The 27,255-nt window shown below is 41.7% G+C and overlaps 1 protein-coding gene across 1 annotated transcript in view; it reads right to left on the reverse strand.

Moving 5' to 3' along the window:
- The window catches only part of PAK5 (p21 (RAC1) activated kinase 5), a 303,214-nt gene that overhangs the window by 16,660 nt on the left and 259,299 nt on the right, over positions 1-27,255 (reverse strand). Inside the window, exons 4-7 of the mRNA XM_054468155.2 lie at positions 26,337-27,122; positions 11,999-12,490; positions 8,990-9,123; positions 3,750-3,876 (exon numbers count right to left, since the gene is read on the reverse strand). Coding sequence (XP_054324130.1) covers positions 3,750-3,876; positions 8,990-9,123; positions 11,999-12,490; positions 26,337-27,122 — 1,539 coding nt within the window. The remainder of the gene's footprint in view (positions 1-3,749; positions 3,877-8,989; positions 9,124-11,998; positions 12,491-26,336; positions 27,123-27,255) is intronic.

The raw sequence follows: 27,255 nt of genomic DNA on the forward strand, positions 1-27,255 counted from the left end.
GTACAAGTGCTGGTCGTATGGTAAGTCCATTTTTAATTTTGAAAAAGAACTGCCAAAGTATTTTCCTGAGTGGCTGTGCCACTTTAAATTCCTATGAGCAGTGTATGAATAAGTGTTGTTATCACTATTTTTCATTTTAGTCATTCTTATATGTGTGCAGTGATAGCTTATTGTAGTTTTAATGTGCATTTCTCAAAGGCTAATGATGTTGAACATCTTCAAACAGAAAAAGAACCCAATATATCTTGTGTGGCAGGCAGTATTTTCCAAAAATGCCAACAATAACTTTGCCCATCCCATGAGCTCTTCTTACAATATGACTTAATTTTTCTCACACTGAGGAGGACTCTGTACCCCTGCCCCCTGAATCTGGAAGGGCTTGTGACCATGGTGAAAGTAATGCTATGTGATTCTGAGGCTAGGTTATAAAAATGCATGCACTTCCTCCTCATTTTCTTGGGACACACTCTTGGAACCCAGCTGCCATGCCATAAGGAAGCTCAAGCCACTTGGGGAGGCCATGTATTTTGTAGGTGTTCTGGTGGCAGCTCCAGTTAGCTTGCCTGGACTGACTACCTGACATGTGAGTGAGGATGACTTCCAGATAACTCTGGCCCCAGGCATTATCTAACCACAAGTCAGAGCAGCACTGTTTTGCTGAGTTTAGCCAATCCTTGGATCTATAAGAGACAATACTAAAATGACTGTTGACTTAAGACTGTAAATGTTGAGATGCTTCGTTATAACAGCAATAGATAATTGAAAAAGTCTTCTCCACTATATAATGTTGTACACTAATAGACTCATATAAAAACACACTCTAAGCCTTTTCTTGGAGTAGCCACACTCCATTTCTGCTCTCTTTTAAAATAAAAGTTTCCTTTTCCTATAGATGCTGGAGAAACCACTGGAGTCAATATGATGCAGTCTTTGGAACATGAATGAGTAAACTCTGGACAAAATGGCCAAGAGGCACAAGATCCACTCAATATGCTGTTGCTTCCTCTGCCTGGAATGCTCCTGTTTCTGGCAGCCACAGGGTCCAGTCCCCCATGTCTCTGCTGTAACACCATCACATCAGAGGGATCTTCTGACCAGCCTCCATAAGACAGCCCCGATCGCTTCCATCACTCCCCATTCTCCTTACTATGCCTAAATTAATCCTAGGAAACAGTACTTATCACCCCCTGTTTGGTGGGGATTTTGTTTATTTATCTATTTGTTTATTATCACATTCCCAGCCCCCAAATAAGCTTACTAGAGGAACTGATTTTGCTTTGTTCATCCCTAGGATTTAGAACTGTCTGTTACACATAGTAGACACTCAGCAAATATTCAGTAAATGAACGAGAGAACAAACCAATAAGGACTAAAAGCACCTACAATGTGTCTATTTATGTGAGCTCTTTGCGGGGTGCACAGGGATGCAGGAGGTGTTTGAGACAAAGGTTCTGCTCTTGAGAATGACAACTAAATGATTTAAAAAGTCTTGCACATTGAGGGGAGGGGAGATCTTTAAGTAATTTGATTAAACAATGACTTCTTATCTTAGTCTCATTTCTGATTTTGATACTGGATATGATCTTACAGCAAGGAAGCCTGTACCATAAATTTCTAGAAACAGGGAGAGAAAGTCTGGCTTGAAATTGCTCTGCTAGACCATTTAATGCTTCGCAAATTGCATTCTGACACCATGGAGCCTTGTGTAGGTGCTTTCCGGAGTCAGGCCAGGGAGGATTCTTGATCTTTTCTCATAGCTGCCCCACTCATACGGGAGATTGAGAAAAAATGCATACACAGTCTTCTTCTACCTGTATCCACATCCCTTTGCAGTGTGACTTTGCATCTTCTCCTATCAAGAGGCAGAGTTTATATCCGTACTCCTTGAGTCTGGTCTTGGATATTTAGTGAATATAATATAAGAACAGGATTTGAAAGGGCCTACACATCAGGGCTTGCCTCCTTTGGTGCTCTTGGGAACTTTGCCACAGGTACCATGTGAATAAGTCCAGGTGACTCTGGGAGATGAGTGATACTCGGCCCTGTTACCTGCACTGTCCCTGCTGAGAGCCAGCTGACTGCCAAGCAAATGAGTAAGGCCGTCACCATAGGCTGATCACAACTGCAAGAGAGAGCTCAGCTGATGTCACACGATGCAGAGATGAGCTGGTACAGAGATGAGTTGTCCCAGAGGAGTCAGCCCAAATACTGGCTCAGAGATATGTCAGCAAATAAATGGTGGTTGTTTTAAGCCACTAACTGTTGAGTGGATGTAGCAAAACCTGACTGATACATGCTACTGTACCGTTCTTTCTTAAGAGAAGCAATGCAATGGTTAAAACAATGCAAAAAGCAGGACTTAAAACTCCTCATTAAACACATTCCCAAGTTTGCAAATTGTGTATACATGTACATGGAAATACGGAAAAATCGGTAATGGGATTAGGAGTGATCTTTGTCTTATCCTCTATACTTTTCTGAGTTTACTACATTTTCTACAATAATATTTACAATCTTTTTAAAACAACAAGAAAGAAAAGCCAAAGTGCTTGGACAGTTTCTTCTGGCTGCCCTCTGATAATTCCTGGGCAATTTCTGATATGACATGAACATGTTCCATATGGCAGGGGTTGCAGGTGTAAAAGATAGGAACATCAAGGGAATGGTTGGCTCCATTCATGCCAGGGCCATTGCCTCTGGTGGGAGTTTCAGGGGGCTCAAGAGAGCCTAATGGTATAGAGCTATGCTTTGAAACTCTTCCATTTAACTAAGCCTTCCTTGGAATGTCAACTGGTTATTTCCTTGGCTGTTATATTCCATGCTCTGTGCCCTGGTGTGGCTGATGAGTTTCAGCAGAATCCCTTGCACAGGTTGCAGTGATGTGAAATACAGAAATCTGGGCCTAGAGGTTTGCCAGTGTGATAAATATCCTCTGTTTGTGCTACTGGATCCATTTTCCTCCCTTCTCCAAGCCTTAGGAAACCATCCTATATTGACTGCATTTTGGCTCCTAGCTGATTTCAGCTAGTAGGGAGCACCAGTAGGAAACTAGGAGGAAGAAGAGTGAGGTTGGAGGATTTATTCTCTCAGCTCTCATCCCGCAGGTTCACCTTGGTTTGGCTTCTACCAAAGATCAGAGCACCCGCCAGGCAGCCCCGAAATCTACAGCAATCTCCATTTCCAGATTCTAGTAGCCAGGACCTCACCTCACCGCTTCAGGCATGGGGCAGTAGGAGTAATATTCCTTTCTAAAGTACTGCACTATCCTCATACACTATTCCTTATGATTTTTCTACATTTGCCTACGCTTTTGTAAACTGTCCTTCATTACACCATCCTCAAATTACCCAAGTGGAGTTGATCTTCTGTTACCTGAAAGGGCTCTGGAAGGTACTGTGGACACATGTATTCATGTGAATAGGCTGGATGCACCCCTAGAAGAGTCAGCTCTTCTCCTCCAACAAAAACGGATGTGGCAGAAAAGGAAAAGAAATAGCCATAGTTTCTATTACTTCCTATACTCATTGTTAAGGAGGCAAATTATCCATCAAAGTCAGGCAATTCTGACTAACAAGGTGACACAGAGGAAGGGATGGTAATTTCTTTTTTGTAAGCCTTCTGGGAAGAAAAGTGGGTGACTTGTGACTAAGAAAAATTAGAGTTATAAAAAAGTGTTTCTAAAAGAATTATGCCCATGACAGATAGAGTGACAAGAAAAACTATGAAGGGGCCAAACATGAACATCTTACCCGGCCATCGCTTGTCAGGAGGATGGAGTCACTTTTTATGTCCCTGTGAATCACTCCTTGGTTATGAAGGTAGGAGAGAGCTCTCAGAACTGACAGGCAGACAGTAGCTATCTGTTCTTCATTCATTCTGGAAAGGAAATAACATTTAAGGAACAAGACAGGTTTAAGAACATCTTTGAAATGCTCAAGAGAGGCAGCTCCCTTGTGCTTTGGTGAAACAGTCCACGTGCTCCAGCCCATATCTGAAAAATCTGCAGACAAGGGAAGGAAGTCTTTGGGTTCTGACTCCCAGAACAAAGGCTTGGCACTGAGAATGACAGGGACCAAATATAAGTCAAAGGAAAGAGATCATTATTTGTCAGCTTTTTGGTCATTCATGCAAATGCACTTCCAGGAACTTATTTATTTATTTATTTATTTATTTATTTATTTATTTATTTATTCTTTGAGATGGAGTCTCGCTCTGTCACCCAGGCTGGAGTGCAGTCTTCCTTTTTTTTTGAGATGGTGTCTTGCTCTGTCGCCCAGGCTAGAGTGCAGTGGCACGATCTCGGCTCACTGCAACTGCCACCTCCTGGGTCCAAGCGATTCTCTCTGCCTCAGCCTCCCAAGTTGCTGGGACTACAGGCGCCAATCATCATGCCCGGCTAATCTTTGTATTTTTAGTAGAGATAGGGGTTCACCATGTTGGCCAGCCTGGTCTTGAACTACTCCTGAACTCAGGTGATCCACCCGCCTCAGCCTCCCAAAGTGCTGGGATTACAGACAGGAGCCACTGTGCGGGGCTCCATGAACTCTTAAAAGATAATTCCATAGTCGTCAACAAGCCTCCAGGGTCCCACAGAGTCAGCACACTGAATAGGTGGATGAAGGTTCCAGGCGTGGCTGTTAAATGATCATAAGAAAATCCTTTAACTTCCTTGGGTCTTATTTTCTTCATCTTAGAAATGGGGACAGCCACAGTTTTCAAGGCTGAGCTCAGACAAAGTGGTCTTTGCATCTCTAATCCTCCCTCTGGGACCTACCCTACTTCCCATTCACCCTCTCTCTTCTTCCTCCAAGGAGCTAGAGGTTTTTGTCGCTTCAGTTCCCTTCTCTCAAAAGGAAATTGGACCTAGGAAGTTACTAACAACAAAGTGTGAATGGGTAGTATTTTAATAAATGGACCACGGGAATGAGAAAGGAAGTAAAGCATTGGTTATGGCCTCCCATATCTCATGACTGCACCCCTGTGGAGAAAGTTTTTCCTTCTCCACAGTTTTAGAGGGGGAGGGAGAGGTCAGCTAACTGCCCAAGGTTGTGCAGTTAAGAAATGGCCAGGTCATGATTCAAACTCCACCCCTTTTTTAGTCCAGAACGCATGCTTTCCCACTTTCCCATTTTCCCACACTGCCCTCACCACTCGAATGAGTGGATTTTCCTAATGAGTGAAATAGTTCAGCCACAGAGGAATCTAGGTGAAAATTATTTGGATAGCGCAGGTTGTTCAGTGCCCTCAAAATGACTCATTTAGGCAACTGCCTAACTCATCTATGTGCAAAACTTCTTCCCTATCCCATGTTAAATAATAAATGTAAAAGAGGTCCTAAAGCAAACTATCATCCAAACAGAGGAGACTGCCAGGAGAGACAGAGGGTGTAAATGACCAGAGCCCAAATTTAAGGACAACCTTGTGAAACTCCAGTAATCCCAGGTAAATCTAAGGTCAGCAGAACAAGGAAATGAATGGCTTTGAATTTTCATTTCAGTTTAGTTGATGCTAGAAAATCCTGATGGGATTCAAAAGTAAGGTGTAAAGTGGTAGCCAATTAGGAGAATACCAAAGGTAAAAAGCTGATGAGTATGAAGAAACACATCCTTCCCCTCAGGGAGGATTTGGCCTTTGGGAGGCCGAGGTGGGAGGACTGCCTGAGGTCAGGAGTTCAAGACCAGCCTGGCCAACATGGCGAAACCCTGTCTCTACTAAATATACAAAAAATTAGCTGGGCATGGAGGCCAGTGCTCGTAATTCCAGCTACTTGGGAGGTTGAAACACGAGAATTGCTTGAACCTGGGAGGCGGAGGTTGCAGTGAGCGGAGATAGCGCCTCTGCATTCCAGCTGGGTGACAGAGTGAGGTTCTGTTTCAGAAAAAGAAAAGAAAAGAGGATTCCACAGCACCAGTCTCATACAAAGGCAGGTGACAAGAAATGTTTTTGCCTGAAACAGAGGAAGCCAACAACTTCTGTGTTCTGGGTTTTGTGGTATGTTGGTCATTATCCTGAATGGTTTTCACATGACCATTTTCACATGTGGAAAAACACATTCCTCAGAGGTTTACAGTATCTGCAGCAGGGACAAGCTCACATATACCTTCAAATTAATTCAGAACCAAGAACCACCATCTTTAATAAAATTATTTTCTCTTGAATTGCATGAAATTTGAGTTATCTGAAGGAGGTATAAAGATTCTTTACAGGTTGACTATATCAAAAATTACTTGAATCTAACCCCTAGTCACTAACAGAAAGATCCCATTTGACTGGAACATGTGACAAATACTGCCTAATCCAATGCCTTTGAAATTAGCATGGCCACCTGGAGAATGGTTGATGCATTTCTTCTTCTACTTCTTTTCTGTAGGAAAAAAGCTTGGCATGGAATAAAAAATGCTTCAGTTCTAGAGTAACCTCAAATTCAAATCCTGGCTGTATCAGTTATTAAATGTAGGATACCTTTTAAAATTTTGAGATAGAGTCTTGCTCTGTTGCCCAGGCAGGAGTGTAATGGCGCAATCAGAGCTCACTGCAGCCTTGAACTTCTGGGCTCAAGTGATCCTCCCGTCTTAGCCTCTCGAGTAGCTAGGACTACAGGGACATGCCACCAAACCCAGCTAATTTTTAAATTTTTTTAATAGAGACAGGGTCTCGCTAAGTTGCCCAGGCTGGTCTCGAACTCCGGCGCTCACGTGATCCTCCTGCCTTGGTCTCCCAAAGTATCGAGATTACAGGCATAAGCCACCATGCCTGGCCAATGATATTTTTCCTCTTTGAGTTGTAGTTTCATCACCTGGCAGACAGGTACATCAGCATCTGCCTCATAGAAATATGTGATGGTTACATGATTAATATATAAAGCGCTTGATGGTGCTTGGCACTTTCCCTTCCCTTCTATAACCCTCTGTTTCCTGGAAGTTAGAAGGGTCTGACTTAACAAGATGTTAGGTTAGTGCTAACACTTCAGTATGTATAAGAAATACCTGAGTATTTGGGTACAGCATGGATTCTCATTTAGTTGGTCTGGGGTAGTACCTGAGATTCTGCATTTCTAACAAGCTCCCAGGTCCTCAGACAGCACTTGGAGTTGCAAGGGGTTAGATGTTTTATCAACTGATCAATAAATCATTCAATAAAGCAGTTATTCAATATCTACCAAAGGAAACTCTCTGAATTCTGAGTTTAAGATTTCGAATACCAAATATTCATGGTGTTCCTTGACACACAATTTCTTTTTGCCTCTGGAGTTACTGGGTCTTTAAAAGGGAAATCAGTTGACAATCCTGGATGAGAAAATTAGAAAAGAAAATGGATTTTCGGGACACACTGTCTTAAGTGGTTTCCATGGATACAAAATAAGAATGGAAAGGAACCTTGACAAAGGTAGAGCTGGAGACCTGAGTGGCTGTGTGAAGCTCTGGAAGGCAACAAAAAGGTTTCTCCCCTGAACATATTTTTAACTTTTGCTTTATATGTGAAAAGCAAAAAATGTATATCACATTTACCTTATGCTTAGATCTTTCCAGTATATTTGTTTCTACCAATTAAGATGATCTTACATGTTTTTTTGTTGGGCGTGTTTTATTGCTACACCATCAAGAGTCTGCCAGTTGAATTGTTGGTGATAAATGTCTTCACTCACAACGCTTTATTTTGAGATGGCCTACTCCAGACTGAGAACTGTAGAGCCACGTAACATCTCATTTCAGTGGAGAAAAAACAGCATGTTCTATCCTTCACAGAGTTTCCCAGTACTTTCTTGTTACCTTGTTTTCCACCTGTTATATACCCGGATCCACTTTTGATTCAGGCGCCATTTCAATAACATCAGCTAGCACTCAATACCTCTTCCTCATGACAATCCTTCCTTAACTTTTTGGCATTTTATTTACCATCAAAACCAAAGTTAAAGTTTCCCAAATGTAACATGCTATTTTGTATGTCTATTCCACAGAACCTTGCTTCTCCAAGTATGGTCCATGAACCAGCAGCATTGCCATTGCCTGGAGGTTTGCCATAAATGCAGAATCTTACACCCCTCTCTGTTGAGTCAGGATATGCATTTTGATAAGATCCATAGTGATTTATGTGGACACTGAAATTGAAGAGGCACTGTCCTAGCACATATTCTTTCCTCTGCCTTCAATGCCCTTTTCCTCCCACTTGCCTTCTTAGTAAACTCCTATTCGTCTCTCAAAATCCATCTCAGATGTCACCTTATATTAAATAGAAATATTTATTTACTCTTTCTGAGAGAGACATTTAGGTATTCTTCTATGCTACATATATATATCTTCTTAATTCTGCACAGGTATTATAATGTATTTCTCATCAGTGATGTCCCTGAGGGGATATATCTGAGCCACATTCATTTGTATCTTCCGCATCTCTAGAACTTACAAAAGAGCCTGGCACATAAAAGATGCTCAATAAATACTTAGTGAAATGGCTGGAACTGGCACATAGGGAGGTAAATAGCTGAAGCAATAGGCTGATAATTAACCATTGTTACTTGCAAGCATATTTTTAAACAGAATTACAGAATTTCTCTGTGCCACCCAGATTCATTATTTTGATACAAAACTTCGAGTGATCCTCTCCCTGTCCCTTCCTTCCCCTGGTATCCTTGGTGTCTTAGCATGCAGCAATGGTAGGGTAACTCAGGAGAATGAAATTTGGCTTTAGAAATCTATATAGGCGACAGGACATTCTATTATTTGTCACTGAAGCCTCATTCTTAGCAGGTTGCTTATTTTAAATCAGTGGGTATTAATGTCCTTCTGAGGGCAGGGAGAACATTAACCAAATGAATGAACTATACATGCCTGAGAGCATAATGGGCCCTCTGGGGAATGTGGGGGAAAGGGTAGTCATATTCCCTGACTCCAAAGTGCCTGCAATTTATGAAGAGTTCATAGTCACTGAGGCTTTATCCTGGAGAAGCATAAGAAGCACCTCGAATTATCTGGATAATAAAGAAGCTTACCTGGTGTGAGTCACAATGTCTGTCAAGGCACCACCTTCTAGAAACTCCATGACCACCCAGAGCTCATCGCCGACAAGGTAGCTGTTGTACATGTCAACTACATTGTCATGGTGGTAATCCCGCATGATCACCACCTGGGGAAACGGGAAAGATACTTTTGACTTGTGAAGATGAAGTTGCTTTTTGTTCTCTTGTGGCCACATCTACAACTGTAAGTAAACTGATTGAGAGGTACTGATTGTGGGGAAGTTTATTCAGAAATCTATTATAGACAAAAAGCATCAAGGGTAGCTAGTAGAAATAAAAGGAATCAAGGTAGCAAATTTGAGAGAAAATGGCAGGTCACTCTGACATTGGAGAGACACAGAGAGAAAATGAAAACAAGTAGAACCAAAGCAAGATATGCATTCACAAGAGGGAGTGTGGTTGACCGTCTGTAGGGATATGATCAGATATCCCTAAGGGTCTCCTTTAGAATGCACTGTTCACAGTCCTCTGCTGGTTTTCCTAGCAAAGGGTCACCAACTCGTAGTAATTGAGGGAATGAGTCCCACAAGTGAATGAAGTAAACTATCTATTGTTAGAACTGGAACCACACAAGACCAACTTAATTTCTCCTTGGAAGTAGGTATGGGTTGAACTTGAGAGATATTTGGGCTGAATTCAAAGAATATATATTGAAGATAAAAATACGTACAGCATAGACATTAAAAAGGCTAAGGAGCCTGCTTGCTGGATAGAGCATCCAGAAATTGATGCCCTGTGGCTGTTTCCACTCGAGTTTTCAGAGTTAGTGTTAAATAATAAACTGCAGAATTATTTATCAACATCATATTGCTCTGTGTGTTCTGGCATTATGGTTTGGAAAATAAATTCCAGAAATCAGGAATGGTGGACTGGGAAGATGCTGAAGCCCAGTCACCTGGAATGCTCTGTGAGATTTTGAGCGTGTGTAAGAAATAAGCAGCCATGGGAGCTGGAGATGTGTGGAGGCCACTGGGGGCTTCATATGATCGTCCGTGATAAACAGAGTTCAAAATTGCAGCTGAGTGTATTTGTACAGTGCCTGTTTATGGACCAAACACCTTCTTACTTCTCAGAGAATGGGAGTCCTTACAATAGAAAGACAAAGAGGTCAAGCAGTCGTAGATTGTTCTGGGAGTTAGAAGATGTGGATTGTACATGCTTTCCTGGAGACGGACATCTAACACTGATACTCTGACCTGATATTTTAGGACTTAGATCTTTCATCCACAAAAACTTATCTTTCCCCTCAACGCTGTCATAAAATTACTAAAAGAATATTACTCCAAAATACTTTATGTGTTTTCTAACATAATTACTCGTGTTTCCCCACCTATTTCAGAGCTCTTAAGTGATAAGTTTAAAAGGTAAATGAGAAAGTGGAAGGTAAACGTTAAAGTACAACAAATATACAGAGAAGGGTTAATTCCTTAACATATCAATAGCTCTTACACATCAATCAAACAAATGCTAGCACCCTAATTGAAAACTATATACAGAACATATGATTTAGCGAAGAAATAAAAATAGCCTATAACCACATAAAATTAAATTTAGCTACACTAGTAATAAAAGTGCTAATGAAAACAGTAAGGTTTATTCATGTCTAGCAGATGAACAGAGATAACATGACAGTATCGACGACGCTAGTGAAGGTGAAACAGTACTATTGGTGAGGGTCTAGATTGGTACAAACTTTCTGGAAATAAACACTGTATATCATTTCTCTAAAAAAATGTACATATCATTTGATCTGTTCATCCTACTTCTAGAAATCTAATAAATTATTAGATATGAAGCCAAAGACTTATGTGTAACAACACTCACTGCAAACTAATAAAAGTGACAAATTGGAAACAGTGTAAATCAGAAACTGGTTTTAAATATGATACATGTATATGATAAAAGATTATTAAGCCATTAAAATTGTTTTGACATGTAGCTAATAGAATATGTTAATATATTTTATTTTACATTAATAAAAATAAGTAATGTATGCTGATATATTTTATTTAATATTAATTTTATTAGTATTAATGTTAACATTAGGTGAAATTTAGAAAGTCACAAAACCACCTACATCTAAAGTTACCTCAAATTTATTAAATCAGTGACTGATTTAATAAATTTGATACATGTATATGATAGAAGATTATAAGGCCATTAAAATGGTCATTAAATCTATTTTACATTAATAAATATAAGTAATACAGGTCAATATATTTTATTTGATATTAATTTTATTAGTATTCATGTTAATATTAATTGAAATTTAGAGAGTTACCAAACTACATATATAGAGAATTATCCCAAACAAAAGAAATTTGTAAACAGAAAAATATGGAAAGGAAACCCTGAAATATTAATGTAGGCTATTCCTTGACTGGGATATCTGTGGGACATTTTCTTTACTTTCCATATATTCTACAGGAAGAATTCATTATTTTTATAGTTAGGAAAAATATTTTAAAGTTCCTAAAGAGTGATAGTCCATTGGTAAACTGACCCTGGTCTACTGTTTTAACAATTGTTTATGGAGGGTATATTATGATATCATAGTAGTGTAAAATATATACATACTCATGTAGATACAGTGTAGCATAAGAGTTAGAATCTGCTAGACAGAGATTCAGATCCTAGCTCTGCAGTCAACCTGCTTGACCCTGGGCTGATCTCTTAACCTATCTGAGTCCAGGTTTCCTTGTAAAAATGGTGATAACATCTTTCTATCTCACAGAGTTGTTGCGAGGATCAAACTAGATTAATGCTTAGTACAGCGGCTGATACACGTGAAGTACTTTATAGAGGTAACAGCCATATATGTGCATAGAAAAAAGACTAGAAGGAAATATTACAGGGGACGCTATTTTTGTCTTTGTATTTTCAGTGCTTTCCTAATGTCTTAAAATGTACATGTGTATAACTTTTGAAATGGGAAATAAATGTTACAGAGGAGAGAAAGGATGACCCAAACACACCCTTTACCTCATTGAAAAGCAGTTCTCGTCTCTGTTGCTTCCGGAGGTCCATTTTCTTCACTGCAACTTGTTTCCCTGTGTGTTTCTCGGTGGCGATGCATACGATGCCGGTTGAGCCTTCCCCGATTTTGATAAAGTTGTCCAAGTATTCCCTGGGGTCTCCTGGGCTGACCACCAGCTGCAGGGCTGCCCGAAACTGTTCATGGGACACCCTGGAGGGCTGCTGGTCGGAGGAGGAGCCCCAGCTGGGCGGCGGGTAGGTGCTGGATGAGAGGCTGAGGGAGCTCAGGTAGGAAGCCGTGGAGATGTACTGCGAACTGCTCTGCAGGGAGGGGTGATGGTACAAGGTGGCTTTGTGGTACCCAGACGGGTACTGGTGACTGCTTGAGGAATAGCCCGATTTGCTTTGACTTTGAGGTAGTTTGGCAGGGCCCCTGGGGTAGGTGTCAGACCCTGACAGTGGAGGGCTGAGGACCATCTGTGCTCGATCATAATCCACCTGGGAAGACAGACATGGATAGAGAATATTCACATGCTAGATCTGAATGCCACAGCCCAGTGGTGAGTGAGCTGACTGACAGCTGGCAGAATGAGGATCACCAGTGGGAGATGAGAGGATTTGGCTGGGGCACCAACAGGACCGGCCACACCTAGGGAAGGGCCTTCTGTGGTGCACGTGCACCACAGCAGTAGGTTACTTCACGTGTGTCATATCCAATGTGTACTTGCTTGTTAAGCCCTATTTTCTTGTTCAGGAATGAAAAATCTCATCCCTCATTAAAGGACATTAGTTTTCAGCTAGCATTTTTGGGAGACATTTCAGGGGTAGGAGGCCTTTTCCCATGCTTCTGAATTCACATACTAGACGGTGGTAAGGACATATATGTATAACACAGGTATAACACAGCAGATGTAGGTACAGGGGAAAACATGGCTCCCTGTGCTAAGTGGTGTGAACCACAGGGTGAACATGTGCAATGTTCTCACCAAATAAGTACAAATATAATTGAGAGTGATCAGACTTTGCAGGGGTATCTGTGAAATGAAAATGAGGCTAGACCCCAAAGAGACCCCAGCAAAGAACATCCACTCTGACTTGGAAGAGTGGGATGAAGGGATTTATTGGAGGAGAATGGGGAAACCAGCGAGGGGATTACTGGTATATGATACAATATGTAGGTCCAGCAGTCACTTCCTGGAAAGAATCAGGAAGGAGCTCTGGCCACTCCTGGAATGGCTGAGGCCAGGATGGTAAAGATACCACATCTTGTCATGTGGTATGCTCCTTGCCCAGGGCAGAAAGTGCTAATCCATCAATGCACTCTGTTTTGGAAGATCCCGATGACAACACAGTGCTGGATACACAGAAGGTACTCAGAAAAGTTTTGTTGATTGGACTTCAGGCTCTTTCTTAATGCAGTGCCCCAGAAAGTCTCTATCACTCTACTGGGCATAAATGGAATGGCATTAACTTATCCCATTCCCCTACCATCCACCCCAAGGACGTAGATCTATTCTAGTATAGTAGCTACAAGCTACACGTGCCTATTTAAAGTAAACAAAAATAGATTAAAAATTAAAAATTCAGTTTCTCAATCACATTAGTCACATTTTAAGAACTCAGTAGTTACCACACCACACAGTATACATATAAAACATTTTCCTCATTGCAGAAAGGGCTATTGGATGGCACTATTCTAGATGAATTGATTGTTCCCATGCAGCACATTCATTCTTTTATTTCAAAAATTAATATTTGAGCAACTATGATGTGCTATGCACTGTTTTAGGTGTGAGGGGCAGGGTCCACCAACAGTCAAAATGAATGATATCTCTGCCCTCCTGGGGTTTATGCTCCAGAGAAGGAAACAGATAATAATAAAGAAAACCAATAAATATACAGTGTGTGTTTCAGTAGTAATGAATAATATAAAGAAAAATAAAGCAGAGTGAAGGGGTTGAAAGTAACGAGATGCCATCTTGGATAGGGTAGTCACAGAAGGACTCTCTGAGGGGGTTCCGTTTGAGCAGAAGCCTGGCTGAGTGAGGGAAAAAGCAAGATCCCTTTCCTAGAAAGGGTGGTTTGGGCAGTGGGAGTGACACATGCAGGATTCTAAGGCAGATCCAGGCTTAGTTTTTGAGAAACAGCAGATGCTCAGCTATAGTGGAGAGTGTCCACTAAGGAAGATGGACCGAGAAGCTGCCAGGGGACAGATCATGAAGACCTTGGCAAAGACGTTGGCTTTTGCTCTGAGTGAGGTGGAAAACACTGGGGGTTGCTAAGCAGACAGGAATGACACAGTCTGACTCTCTGGCTGCTGGAGGAGAGACTTTGGTGGCAAGAGTGGAAACAGGGATGCCAGCAGTTTATCACAGTTAATGTGAGCTGAGATTAGGGTGGTTATTGTAGATGGGGTGAGAAATGGTGAAATCTAGGGCAGGATTTGCAGATGGAGCTAACAGGATTTGCTGATGGATTGGATGAGATCTTGAAAGACAGGAATCAAAGATGGCTATCAGGATTTTGGCCTAAGCAACAGGCCATTTATTGAGATGAGGAATCCAGGGGCAGGAACAGGGCTTGTGGGGTGTGATAATCAGCTTCCAAATTGCTCTCAATGACCTGTGCCTCCTGACATTCATATTCCTATGTAGTCCCCTTCTACACTGTATTGGGATCAATCTGAGTGATCAAAGGAAAAGGCAGAGATGATGGCAAGTTCCTTTGCTTTCATACTCACATCATTTATTTTGGCTTTCACCAGCTGCCATGTCATGAGGACACTCAAGAATCCTTTGGAAGGGTTGGGTGCAGTGGTTCATGCCTGTAATGCCAGAGCTTTGGGAGGCTAAAGCTGAAGGATCACTTGAGCCCAGGAGCTCAAGGCTGCAGTGAGCTATGATTGCACCACTGCACTCCAGCCTGGATGACAGAGTGAAACCTTGTCTCAAAAATAATAACAATAATAATAATAATAAAATAGAGAGGTCCATGCAGCAAGAAACTGAGGACTCCTGCTAAGAGCTAGCTAGAAATTGAGGCCTTCTGGCAAACAGCCATGTGAGCCATTCTGGAGGTGGATCCTCCTGGTCCAGTTGATCCTTCAGATGACTGTATCCCTGTTTGACACCTTGACTGCAACCTCATGAGAGATTCCAAGTCAGAACCAATCAATCAGCTAAGCCCTCTCAATTTGTGACCTACAGACACTGTGAAATAGTAAATGTTTGTTGTTTAAAGTTTAGGGGAAATTAGTTGAACAGCACTATTTTTTGCTTCATGAGGCAGTTTGTTTTAAGCCATGAAGTTTTGGGATAATTTGTTATGCAGCAATATTGATAGCTAATACATGGCGGAAAATTAAGAGTTCTTTTAGCCATGTAAAGTTTGAGAGAGTGATTAGACATCCATGTGGAGGTGTCACTTAGGAGACTTAGACATGCCCCAAGTCCAGGGAAGAGTTAAGGCTAAAGACATGAATCTGAGAGTCATCAGCACTTAGTTCATATTAAAAGCCATGGTACTGAATGTGTAAGAGATGTTCTGAGGACCCCAACATCTAGATACCAGAAAGAGCAGAGGGATCTCGCAAAAGAGAGCAGAGAAGGAGTGACCAGTGCTGTAGAAAGGAAACTAAGGAAGCAAGGTGTCCTGGAGCCAAGGGAGGAACGTATTTCAAGAAGGAAGGGCTAATGAATCCTGTCAAATGCCACTGAGAAGTGGGATGGGGCATGTTGCTCATTGGATCTGGTGACATGGTAGAGGCAAGCAGGTGTTTCAAGCTCCTGCCCCACCACAATGCATAAGAAGGTGGTCATTTTATCACATCATGGAGCAATAACTGCACACAGTGGAAAATTGCTACTACAGCACCATTGTCAGTCCCCCAACACTGTCCATTGGTTCTACAATGACAGTGCCTGGCCTGCTGAACATTCAGCAATGCAGCCCTTCCAGCTTAAAAAACACTATACTTTACTAGGCGAATTCACCACTCAGACAGCCTTGGCATCAACCAGCAGGAACCGGAGTAGCTGCTAAGCTGCCCTCCTGCCCTGGTTGCAGAGAGAACACACGCTTTTGAGGGGCATAGGAATGAATTCTGACTGATAATTTTAGTCAAGTCAACCTCTCTGAGTCTTAGTTTCTTTCTGACTCTGATAATTTTAGTCAAATCAGCCTCTGTGAGTCTTAGTTTCCTTATCTGTAAAATGGAACAATAATAATACTTACTTCCTTTGGTCACTGAACTCTAAAGGATCAAATACACACCAAAGTATTCAAACAATGACTGGCCACTAAGTTCTACTTGATGTTATTATTATATAAAATGCTTAGCACAGTAATGAGAATGCAAAATAAAATAAATAGTAACTGCAATATTATCAAACTAGCTAGCATTTATTGAAGACATACAATGCCCCTGTGGTATATATATTCCTATACATTAATACTCAAAGCAATAAGACAAGATGTCTTTAACATTAATATATTGAACAATGTATAGGTAAAATATTCAAAAACAAGCTGATTCTTTTCAAAGCCTCTGTATTTGTGCTACACAAGGAAAACATGCATGTGTGGGCGTGTGTGTGTACGATGGAATAGGGAGAGAGAAGTGTCAGTGTAAGTTAAACAACTGGATTCTTCCTTCAGTAAGCTCCAGATTAGTCAAGTCTAGGCTAGTCAGCAAGGCCAGGGTGTGAAGGGAAATAGAGTTTTGGTTTTTATTTCTGAAAGTGTGTCCTGGGAGCCATCACTTGCCATTATCACCCTGTGTCTTCCTTGGAGGACTGGCTCCTGTACTTTCAACGAAATTGAATTCATTCCCCACAAGCATGTATAACTGATCTCTGAAGATATATTAAAAATGGGAAAGCTGCATCCTGCAGGAATCACAAACACCGCTTTGCACTAATTCAGGCCACTTTTCTTCCTTATCACCTGTCAGCAGCATTATCAGAGTCCACCCTTAACAGCCAGCATATGACATAAAGAAGAAGCCTGACTGCACCAAGGGGACAATTTCTAGGCAAAGATGGAATGCAGAGCTCTTTGCTGAAAGCTAACCATCTTCAAAATTATGCCATGAGACAAAAAGGTGCTGTTGTCTTTCATGGCTGCTGGTAAGAGGTGCAGACTCTTAAAAAAGCAATGGTTGAGGAATAGCCAGTATCACAAGAGACAATGTTTTGAATGAAACTCGAGGCACACTCATCAGAGAATGAACTGTTCACTTCAAGTTAGGGAACATGTGGTCTTCCCTCAGAGGACAAATAGCTGACTCTGTGAAGGGGAAATGCATGGGTGACCCCATTTGGGGCCACCAAGGCGCTGAACCATTGCCTTCTGTTGGATCTTAACCCACGTGGGGTTCCATGATGGTGCGTATCACCGGCCCACACACTTTCAACAGGTCTTGTTCTTTTTATTCTGGGAATCAAGCTGGGGGCAACGGAATCCCATTTTGTGGTTGATAAAACGGAGGCACAAGGAGACGAAACTGCCCCCAAGCAATCCAGGGCAAACAACTCCACACTTCTAAGGGGACAATATAATCTAGCTCTTCTGCCCGGGTCAGTCCTTCACTCCCAGCAGGAGGGCGACCAGCACATTGGCCCACAGGCCGGCTCCCTTGCCTGCCTTGGCATTTCCAACATTCATTGTCACCTCCCTGGTCTGTATAATCAAGGCTGGGCATTCTCTCCTCACTAAAATACACGGGGGTTCTCCTAGGAGCCATTGTGGGGCCTCTTCTGTCAAGCAACTGCTCTGTTAGAAGTATATCCTTGCAGTAGTAACAAATATTTATAAGAATAATGATGTTTGATATTTGTTGAATGCTTTCTACATGGCAGGGACTGTTCTAAGCACACTATGTATATTCTTGCATGTAAACCTCAAGCTGGACAATTAAATAAGCTCTGTAATTCCTCCATTTTATAGATAAGAAGACTGAGGCACAGTGGATTTAAGTAGGTCATGCAAAGGTCCCAAAGCTACAAAGAAGGGAGAACTGGGATTAAAATCCAGACAGAGTAGCTTCAGTACTTGGGTCCTTGAAAAATTAACAGAGCTAGGCATCGATGGGGGGGGGGGATGTGGTCTTAACAGGGGTGGGCAGAGCGGGCAATGATGATAACCACAGAGACAAAGCCTGGTCAGGGTGTTTCACTGGGGGCCCAGATGTTTGGGCAGCCTGGAGCAAAATGCAAGAATTGGACCAGAACATGATGGATGATAATGTCTAGGAGAGGGAGTGAAAGACAAATTAAGGGCTTTTTTTTTTTTTTTTTTTTGGCTTGTTTATTTTGAACAGTTTTGGCTTAGAGAAATGAGCTAAAAAAAAAAAAAGGAGTAGTCATCACAGCAAAACGAGTTGATTATCTATGTACATCATTCATCATTTTCCTTTTTGTTTTGGTCAAAGCAGAACTCTGCATTGTTACAACACCACTCAGACTTTCTTCTGTAAGTTCTTTCAAGGAAGAAAGTGCAAACTTTCTTCTGTGATGAGACCTCCTTGCCCTTTCACATTGCTCTTGGACTTTCATAATCATGTTAAGTGTTCCATTCTAAGTTGTCTTTCTCATGATAGCCTACATTTGGAAGGCAGAAAACATAAATGATGAATTTGTCCATTCCTACTGTTTTACACACACATGTTCACGCATGTGAGAAAGATGTGCAAAGCAGTCCAGGTTAAACTGTGCAATCTTTTCTATGAACTGATTTACAAATACATTCTAGAAAAAAAATGAGTAGGCTTGAAGTTCATAAAAGCAGACCTATCTTTGGTATTGTGAAAGGGATTTGGGATCTGATTATTTAGTGAAACCACAATGCAGTGGAATTGGACCAGTGAAAGGAACGATATTTAATAAGCAAATCCAGTGTATCTCTTATCACCCATGATCCAAACCATTTCCAAAAGATTTATGTACATAGTTTACCCTTGCAGACCTTACAGCAAGGGCACGGAGTGCAGAGCAAGGGTGGGAAACTGCAACGTAGGAGAAAAAAACAACAAAGGCATTCTTCCCATCCCTCCAAAGAGAACAGTGCTATGATTTTGTGAAAGAGTAACTCCTTACAAAGGAGACCATGGTCTGCAAAGTTTTCAGGGGGATTTCCATATGGCATGAGGTAATGAGAGAAGACCAGGTCAATCGTCTTGCAAATTATCACCCAGGCTGCTAAACTGCTTAGCTGCAGGGTTACCAGGTCATTAACTGTCATTGAAAATTGGATACATTTTAAGAAGGAATTCTCTCTACAGGAATCTTTAGAAATATTGACAAAATGAACAAGCAGTCGTGATTGTGATTTCCTTTATTTTTATTTTTTGAAATGGCTAATAACATACACTTGTTTTTTAGCTTCCTGACACTTTTTTGTATACCATATAAATTAATTCTTTAAAAAATGTGCTTTGTCATGTCTCTATTCAAACATGTTCAAAAAAGAAAAAGAGCAAAAAAGAATATATTATATAAGGGAATAAATAATCCCCAGTTAACAACTCAGCCGGACTACTTTTCTACAATAAGCTCAACATCTCTAAAGATAGGGTCAGACACAGGCTTGTGATGTATCAAAATTATAAATAATTATGGCGATGAATTCATTTAATCAATCAATTTCACCAGAGGTACGCTGGGGTGGACGGGGCATAAAACTCCACACAGCTATCAATTGCTCTGATTACAGCTGGCTGTCAGCCAGAATTCCCCTGATCCATGTTAGTTAAATGCACATTAATCTGAATTTGGCAGTGTAATCAAGGACCTAACTGAACTGTGAAATTGAATTCTGCAGTAGAACATAATTTGACCATTTTATGCCAAGGCTGGGGGGGAAAAAAGCTTGGTGAGGGGAGGGTGGGAGAAAGAAGAGAAGGAAAAAAAAAATCCTGCAGGAGCATCTATTTGGTACTGTGGCCTCCTGTTCTGAGGGGCCGTGGCTGGAGCGTGCTCGACTGGGGTGTGTGGACACGGCCACAGTGTGGGGGTCTGTGCCCACAGAATGAGGACTCGGAATGTTCCGTGAAGGATGACGAGTTACAGGGAGTGGGCGGCAGCTGGTTGCAGCGCCTGAATGTGATGCTCCAATACACCTTTTCAGAGCACAATAAAACAAAGACTGCTCATCTCAAAAATGAAAACGCCAGGCTGGGTGCTGCTTGCTCTCCATAAATCAAATGCAAGATAAAAGTGAATCACAGTCCTCTATTATCTGAGCATGGAAAGGACATCTTAAATTGTCCTGACTTGACTCAAAGGAAAATTTAACAGGACCAGGCTTGGCTTTGGGAAGGGAAAACGACTGCTTGTAAGAATTCTGGAGAGAATCATTAACTTGCATTTTCTGTAGGGACATGATAGAGACTGGCAATTAGGGGAATGGGATTCATTAAACCCTATGACTCATCTGTCTCTCTGGTTGTGCCCTGCAAATGCACACTGAGAGTTGGACAAGCGGCTCATGACCCTACAAACTAGCAAAGCCTAGCTATATGAGGCAATGAATAAATCTGAGATGTGCAGGCTCAGGCATATGGGTATTCCAGGCTCTTCCTCCACCTCTGAATTGACATATCCAATTAACCCCCCACAGTTGCTGCTTCAAACCCAAAGAATGCGTCTTCTATTCAAGAGCAGTGAGACAGAGCAGATTGGTCTGACCTGTGATCTGTCATCGCCTACAGTGATGTGGAGGGACTCTTCGTCTTTGGGGATTGGTTTGCAGCCTCAGAATATTGTTCAAATATGTCAGGGCCTCCGACAGAGCTAGGAATGGACAATGCCAGGTTGAATTCATTTTGTTTTTAATTTGGTAATGGGAAAACCCATTCATAATGACTGAAATACAATTTATTTTGAATCACAATAGCATTCATGGGAAGAAATGTCCATTCACATGCAAAGGACACCTAAAGTCTCCATCAGAAGGGACAGATGTTAGAGATAGTGCACTTAGTCAGTCCTTGGATGTTTTATGAGCCTTAATGAACACCCTATAGGTAAAGAAAACAAATCTAAATATATCCATTGTTATATTAAGTGATCAAGTGCTTCTCTCTTTCCCCCTCAGATTTTTAGTGCAGCCCATCAGTTTTCACTAGCACTGTCATTCCATAACCCATCAAACCCTGAATAGATCTCTGAACCGAGTTCTGCAGGGATCCTCAGTAGAAAAGAAGTTGCTGTTTTGTTGTTGGAGCCATGGTTGAATCTGGGCATGGCAAGTACCACAAAGAATAGTGAATCATTAAATTATTGATGCGGGAAGACTGGGCCCACTGGTTCAAGTGCTTTTTCATTCCAGGGAAAGCAAAGTGATAGCTAAGCAGTGAAAACACATTGCACTGTTGACCCCAGAAGGAAGTGCCAGGAAATCACACCATCCTTTTCTTCCCATCCTTTTTTGTTTTGTTTTGTTTTGTTTTTTTAGACAGGGTCTCACTCTGTTGCCTAGGCTGGAGTGTAGTTGTGTAATTATAACTCACTGCAACCTCGAACTCCTGGGCTCAAAGGATTGCCTTGGCCTCCCCAGTAGCTAGGGCTACAGGTGCGTGCCACCATGCCCAGTTCAAAGTAGGTACTGAAACACTTTAGAGAGATGATGGAACTGACGCACAGAGAAGATCACACAGCTATTAAGGGCTTGAATTCAGGGAATCTGATTATAGAACTTGCATTTTTCTGTAACGGGTAAGAAAATCTGGATTATCTTTTAAAAAATCAAACAAGACTACCGCTTAAGGTTGAATAAATGCATGTGAGCACCTAACACTTGCTTTACAGCCCATAGTTCCAGCTTTTACCCGTGGTTTACACTCTGGGTGGCATTAAGGAACTTTTCAAGGATTCCATCCTACCAAGAACAGGAAGAATAAACAGCATTCCATGGGCACTGCAAATCCACCTGTCAGTCACCACCCATTCTTCACCAGCAAGGTGAGGCTACCTGTAGGATTTGTGTCTGGGCCTGGAGACTTCATGTCCACCTTTCTGCCCCTGGATTTTCTTCTATGGAAATGAGAATATTCTGGAACACATAGACTTTGCAGTCAGTGGGACCTAGTTTGGAATCCTGACTCAGTTATTTGCCTTTATGAACTTGGGGAAGTCCATAACGATTTGGAGTCTCAGCTTCCTCAACTGTAGAGGAGAGGTGATCCTGAATTCTTCTGGATTGCGAAGATTAAGTCGAGTCACGTTTGCAAAATGCTTAGCACAGTGCTTGGAACACAGTAACCCTCACCTCACTGCCACCATTCATCTACATGCTCCACATGTAGACTGATGTATAGACTACTCATATTAGTAATTAAGCTGCTGTAATTTATTAACTTACTTAACCCTCATACTGTATAATGAGACATGGGCTGTCTTTATCCTTATTTTGTAGATAAAGAAGTGGAGGCACAGTTAAGCAACTTGTTCACCCAGTTAATAAGTGGCAATGTCAAGACTCAAACCCAGGCAGTTTATCACCAAAACCTATACCCTTAACTACCAAAACGTGCTTGATAAATGATAGCTATGGAACAGTTGTCCTTAACTGGGCCAAGTTTGCCCTCCTCTGCCTGTAGGACATTTGGCAGTGTCTGGGTATATTTTGGTTGTTAGGAGTGAGGGAGGGATGCTATGGACATCTAGAGGGGAACGGCCATGGATGCTGCTAAACATCCTATGATGCACAGGACAGCCTCCCACAGTGAAGAATTACTAGGTCCAAAATGTTCATGGTGTCAAGGTGGTGGACCCTGCTACAGAGTGAAAGGGGATGATGCAACCTAATTGTGAAATTAATTGCTAATTAACTGCTAATGCAACTTCATTGCTTCAGGTATTAAAAGGAGCTTATAATCAGGCAGGTTGCAGGCTTTGCACCCACAGAAGCTGCCCCTGTGCTACTGGAAATGCATGCAATGTCTGGTGAAAGGCTTAAGCCCAAAGAGTTGGATCCCAGCTCTGCTGTGAGCATATTGAGCCTCTTAAAACCCATTTCCTCATCTGTACAAAGGGGTCAAGAATTCTTGCCTTACAGATCCGTGAGGCTTAACAAAACATGGCATGTATCTGGTACACAGCAAATGCTTAATGAACTGGTGGGATTGTTATGCTGGGGGCTTTTCAGTAGAGAACAGATGTGCTGGGCCAATACAAAGACACAAGTAGGTGGCTGCCTGGTCCCTGGAGAGCACAGGAATGAGCAAAGTCAAATACATGGTGGCAATTTCTCCAGCTAGCTTCCTTCCCTGGAAGGCAGATTTGTCTGTAGGCGAGAGTGGAAAGCATTCTCTCTCCACATCTGGCAGTTTTCATAATTTTGTCGTGGGTATGGTGCTATATGGTTTTTGTTTGGCTTTGTTTCCCACCCTCCCAACCCCAGGGTTTCATCTGCTTAGTTCCAGCAAAATACACTTAAATGTAGGGAGAGGAGGCCAACATCAACAGACTCATAACATTCTTGATTCCTGTCACGCTAGCAGGGAAATTAAGTAGGTAGATAACATTGAAGGATTTCTTTTTCCTGTGGGTTAACATTAATCTTTCTTTTTCTTTAGGACAAAATGTAAAACTGTGTCAAACACATACACACGTGTACGCACACACACATACACACGACCCTCCTCATTTCTGCTTCATCTGGAGACCTACACAAGTTTTGTGCTTCCTTTTATTATTGGAGATGAAAACATGGCCCAGCCTTGTTTAGGAGTCTCTGCAATGCAAGGCCAACTCATCTGAGTCGTGACCACTATTTCTTCCCTCAGCTGGAAATCCAAAAGTGATTGGTACACTCTAAGAGTACAGTTCTAAAGACACAGGCACCTCTGTCTTTTCAGAGAAACGTTGTATTTTTAATCAAGTAAACGTTTTAATTACTAACCTGCCTCCCACCTCTTATCCTCCCACAAAACACAAAACCTGCTCATGAATCTCTCATGAGTTTCCTGTGAAACATGGAGCAGCAGCTTGCTTCTTTGTATTTCTGATCATAAGGGCTGAACACCCTTGGTAGAAGTTCCCATGAGTGAATATGTTGTTGTTGTTTTTGGTGAGCCACAATAGTTTGTGCATTGTTTCTGGACCGGCAGAGCCAGATTTCAGGGCAGGTCGGCTTTGTCTTATATTTTGAAGTCTGCAGAATAGAGGGAGCTGGTAGGGAATTAAAGCAAATCACCCCTCCCACTCTCCTTCTTCTATCACTTAGACTAAAGTTCTGGTGGTCACTGGGACTTCTCATGGATTTTCTTGGCAGATGCAGTCGAATCCCCGAAATAATATATGCCCAAATAATAGGAAAATATTGAGCAGGGAGAAACACCAGATTGAGTTCTTGTCCTTGTTTTGCAACCAACTAATTATGAAACTGTAAGCGTGTCATGTGGCTCTCTGGACCTCAGTTTCCCCTTCTAGGAAACGAGTGTGCAGGGATTGCTGGTGGTGACATTAAATCCCAAAAGCCCATGCTATGTGAAAATGCGGACTCAGGGCTACCAGTTCATCCTTTCTGAAAATATAAAAATAAAAAAGAAAGAAGACTGAAACTCCAGAATTAAGAGTTCTAAAACTCTTGACCTCTAAAACTATTTGGACTATAGACATGTGTAGCCCACCCAATATTCATTTCCAACACCCAGGAAGAGCCAAATAAGGCTCCAGGGCCAAAGCGCAGCATCATCTAGGCAATGTTTTCTCTGTGACTATGACCCCAAACAACTCCCTAACACAAATATGCAAATAAGCCACACACACACAAAATCTTAGATAAAAAAATAACCACTGATATTCAAAGCCTGAGGATGTAACTCAATTCAGCTATAGAACATGTTAACTTATTTATTTCATATCACTCACAGAAATGCACAAGTGATATGCAGAAGAAATGGAATAAACTATCTCATGTATCGTGAGACATGCTTATGAGTTCAAGTAGAGTTTGCTTGTGGTTAATTAGACCTCTTTCCAACAGTCACCCTGGCAAGAACGCAGGAAGAGAAAGCAGTCATGATATCCTGAGTGTGGGTGTTCAAGTACATTAATACCACGAGATTAAAAAAACACTGTCACTATGTGAATTTTAACTGGAGGAACATATCTCAGGCCTTTATTTATCAAGATTTGTTTTTAATTTTATATCCTGGGAACTAAGGTGACAGCTTTTTTGTTTCTTCTAAAGAATGGCTGAAGTAACTCCAACAATACACTTAAATGGCTTCTGTTCAACATCTTCGATGAGGTTAATGAGAAATAAGAAGCAAAGGAAAAATATAGACTTTCTATAGTCAATAAATCAGGTGAATGCAGGCAGGCTTGGCTTCCAGAGTTTTCTGTGCTGCTCACCAAACTGTCAAGAGTTTGGTATAAATAAGGTACATGACTGCCCTGTGAGAAGTCATGTCCCTCTCACCTGCTTCAAGATCTCTATGTAATCCACATTCCACACCCAACAGTCCATGTTCACATTTGCTGGACAGGCAAAGTAGCAAAAACATTTCTAAATGACAGGGAAAAATAAATTACTTGCACATTCTCAAAGGTATTTTCCAAGACTTTAGACCTTTGGACCCATAAATCTTTGTCTGTGCTTTTAGTTTCAGTAACTTCTCCACCAGTGATTCCCAAACTTTAGGATATCATGGACCAGTCAAATTTCAAAGCAAACTTGGAGCTGCTAACATTTAAACAAAATTTAAAAGAGAAATTACAATAAAACAAAGTAAAAAGGGGACAAAAATTGTCCAGCGGTCCAGCAACCATCTGTCACCCCCAAATTTCATACAAAAACCAATATTTCAAATCAAATATAGTAGAAAGTACATACTCTTAATATGAAGGACCATCCCCTGAGTTGAATAAAATTAGCTTTATTTAAAAATTACCATGTTATCCTAAGTTTCTTTCCTTTTTAGCAGGTCCATGCAAACTTTGCCAGGATGTAGGAACCACTGTATGGCTCGATCTAATGCTCTATTATTGTATGTGACTGATCCACTCCTTAACAGGGAACTTAGTGAAATACAGTCACATCATATTTATCACTCATATATCAGAATTCTATCTTTCAAATAAATAAGTTTATTTGCCTTTTAATGAGAAACCATGTAGGAGGGCCCAAAAGATAGATTTTTATTTTAATGAATATATATGCCTTATCCTAAACCTTCTGCCCTGGGGCCTCACAAGTGGAGATAGGGTGGGTTTTGATATTGATTTTCCCTTAAAAGGCAAACAAGTACTTTGCAATCTGATCGTATAAAAAGGTCGTGCCAGCACCACCCTTGTGGAGGTTTTTGCACACTTGAGGGAAAGGAGGTAGCAAACGTTACCTTTGGAATGCACATTGTGGGCTCGGACAAGCGAGGGTAGGTGTAGGAGTTGTAGGAGTGTCCTTGGGGATGGGTTTTAAATGCACTTGCTCCAAATGGCATCATCGGTTCCTGGAGTCCCGAGCCTGACCTGGACCTCTGCCGCATGGTGGGCTGAGGGCTCCTCTGATTCAGGTACGAAGACTTTGGCCTCCTGTCATAGTCATCCAGGCTGGGTCCCCATTCACTTTCACTGTACGCCAGGCTCTCCTTGGAGCACCCGCTGGTCCCTGCAGTTCTAGAAGGTGTGAATTGGAATGAATAATCCAGAGGGGAGCTACTCGAGGCTCTCTGATACTCCCACTTGAGGTCACTATATTCACTTGGTTTGCTCAGTGAGTCCAAATGTGAGTGATAATCGGCAGAAAATCTGGCAAAATCGGATTTCAAAGGCTTCATCTCAGAATAGTAGGCCTCCCCGTGCTTCATTTTCATTATGTGACCATTTTGCTTGGCTGCGTGGCTGCCTCTATAATACGGATCCAGATCGTCTCCATAGAGACTCTTCTCCCTGTACTTTTCGGTCGTGTAGTCAGCAGTAGTATCGGATTCGCTAGAATACTGGGAGAAGGTGATGAAGCCATTTTCTTCCGCGTGGCCTGGACCGTGGCTGGAGGCTCCCTGATCTGGGGTGGGTGGGCTTTCTTTCCTTAGGGAGTTGGAGCGAGTCACCGAGATGTTGTCAAAATCCTCTAGCAGGCCGTTGATGGAGGTTTCCTTGCAGGGTTTGTTTCCTCTAACGATTGTCTGGGAATAATAAAGGGAATATTGTTTAAAGAAAATATTTCATGCCTTTAAATTGATGGCGGCATCCCACCCCCACTCCATCCAAATTAAACTGCAGAAGAAAAAAGACCCCAGGAACACTTAATACAAAATG

The sequence above is a fragment of the Pongo pygmaeus genome, chromosome 21, assembly GCF_028885625.2.
Source record: "Pongo pygmaeus isolate AG05252 chromosome 21, NHGRI_mPonPyg2-v2.0_pri, whole genome shotgun sequence".
Classification (NCBI taxonomy): domain Eukaryota; kingdom Metazoa; phylum Chordata; class Mammalia; order Primates; family Hominidae; genus Pongo; species Pongo pygmaeus.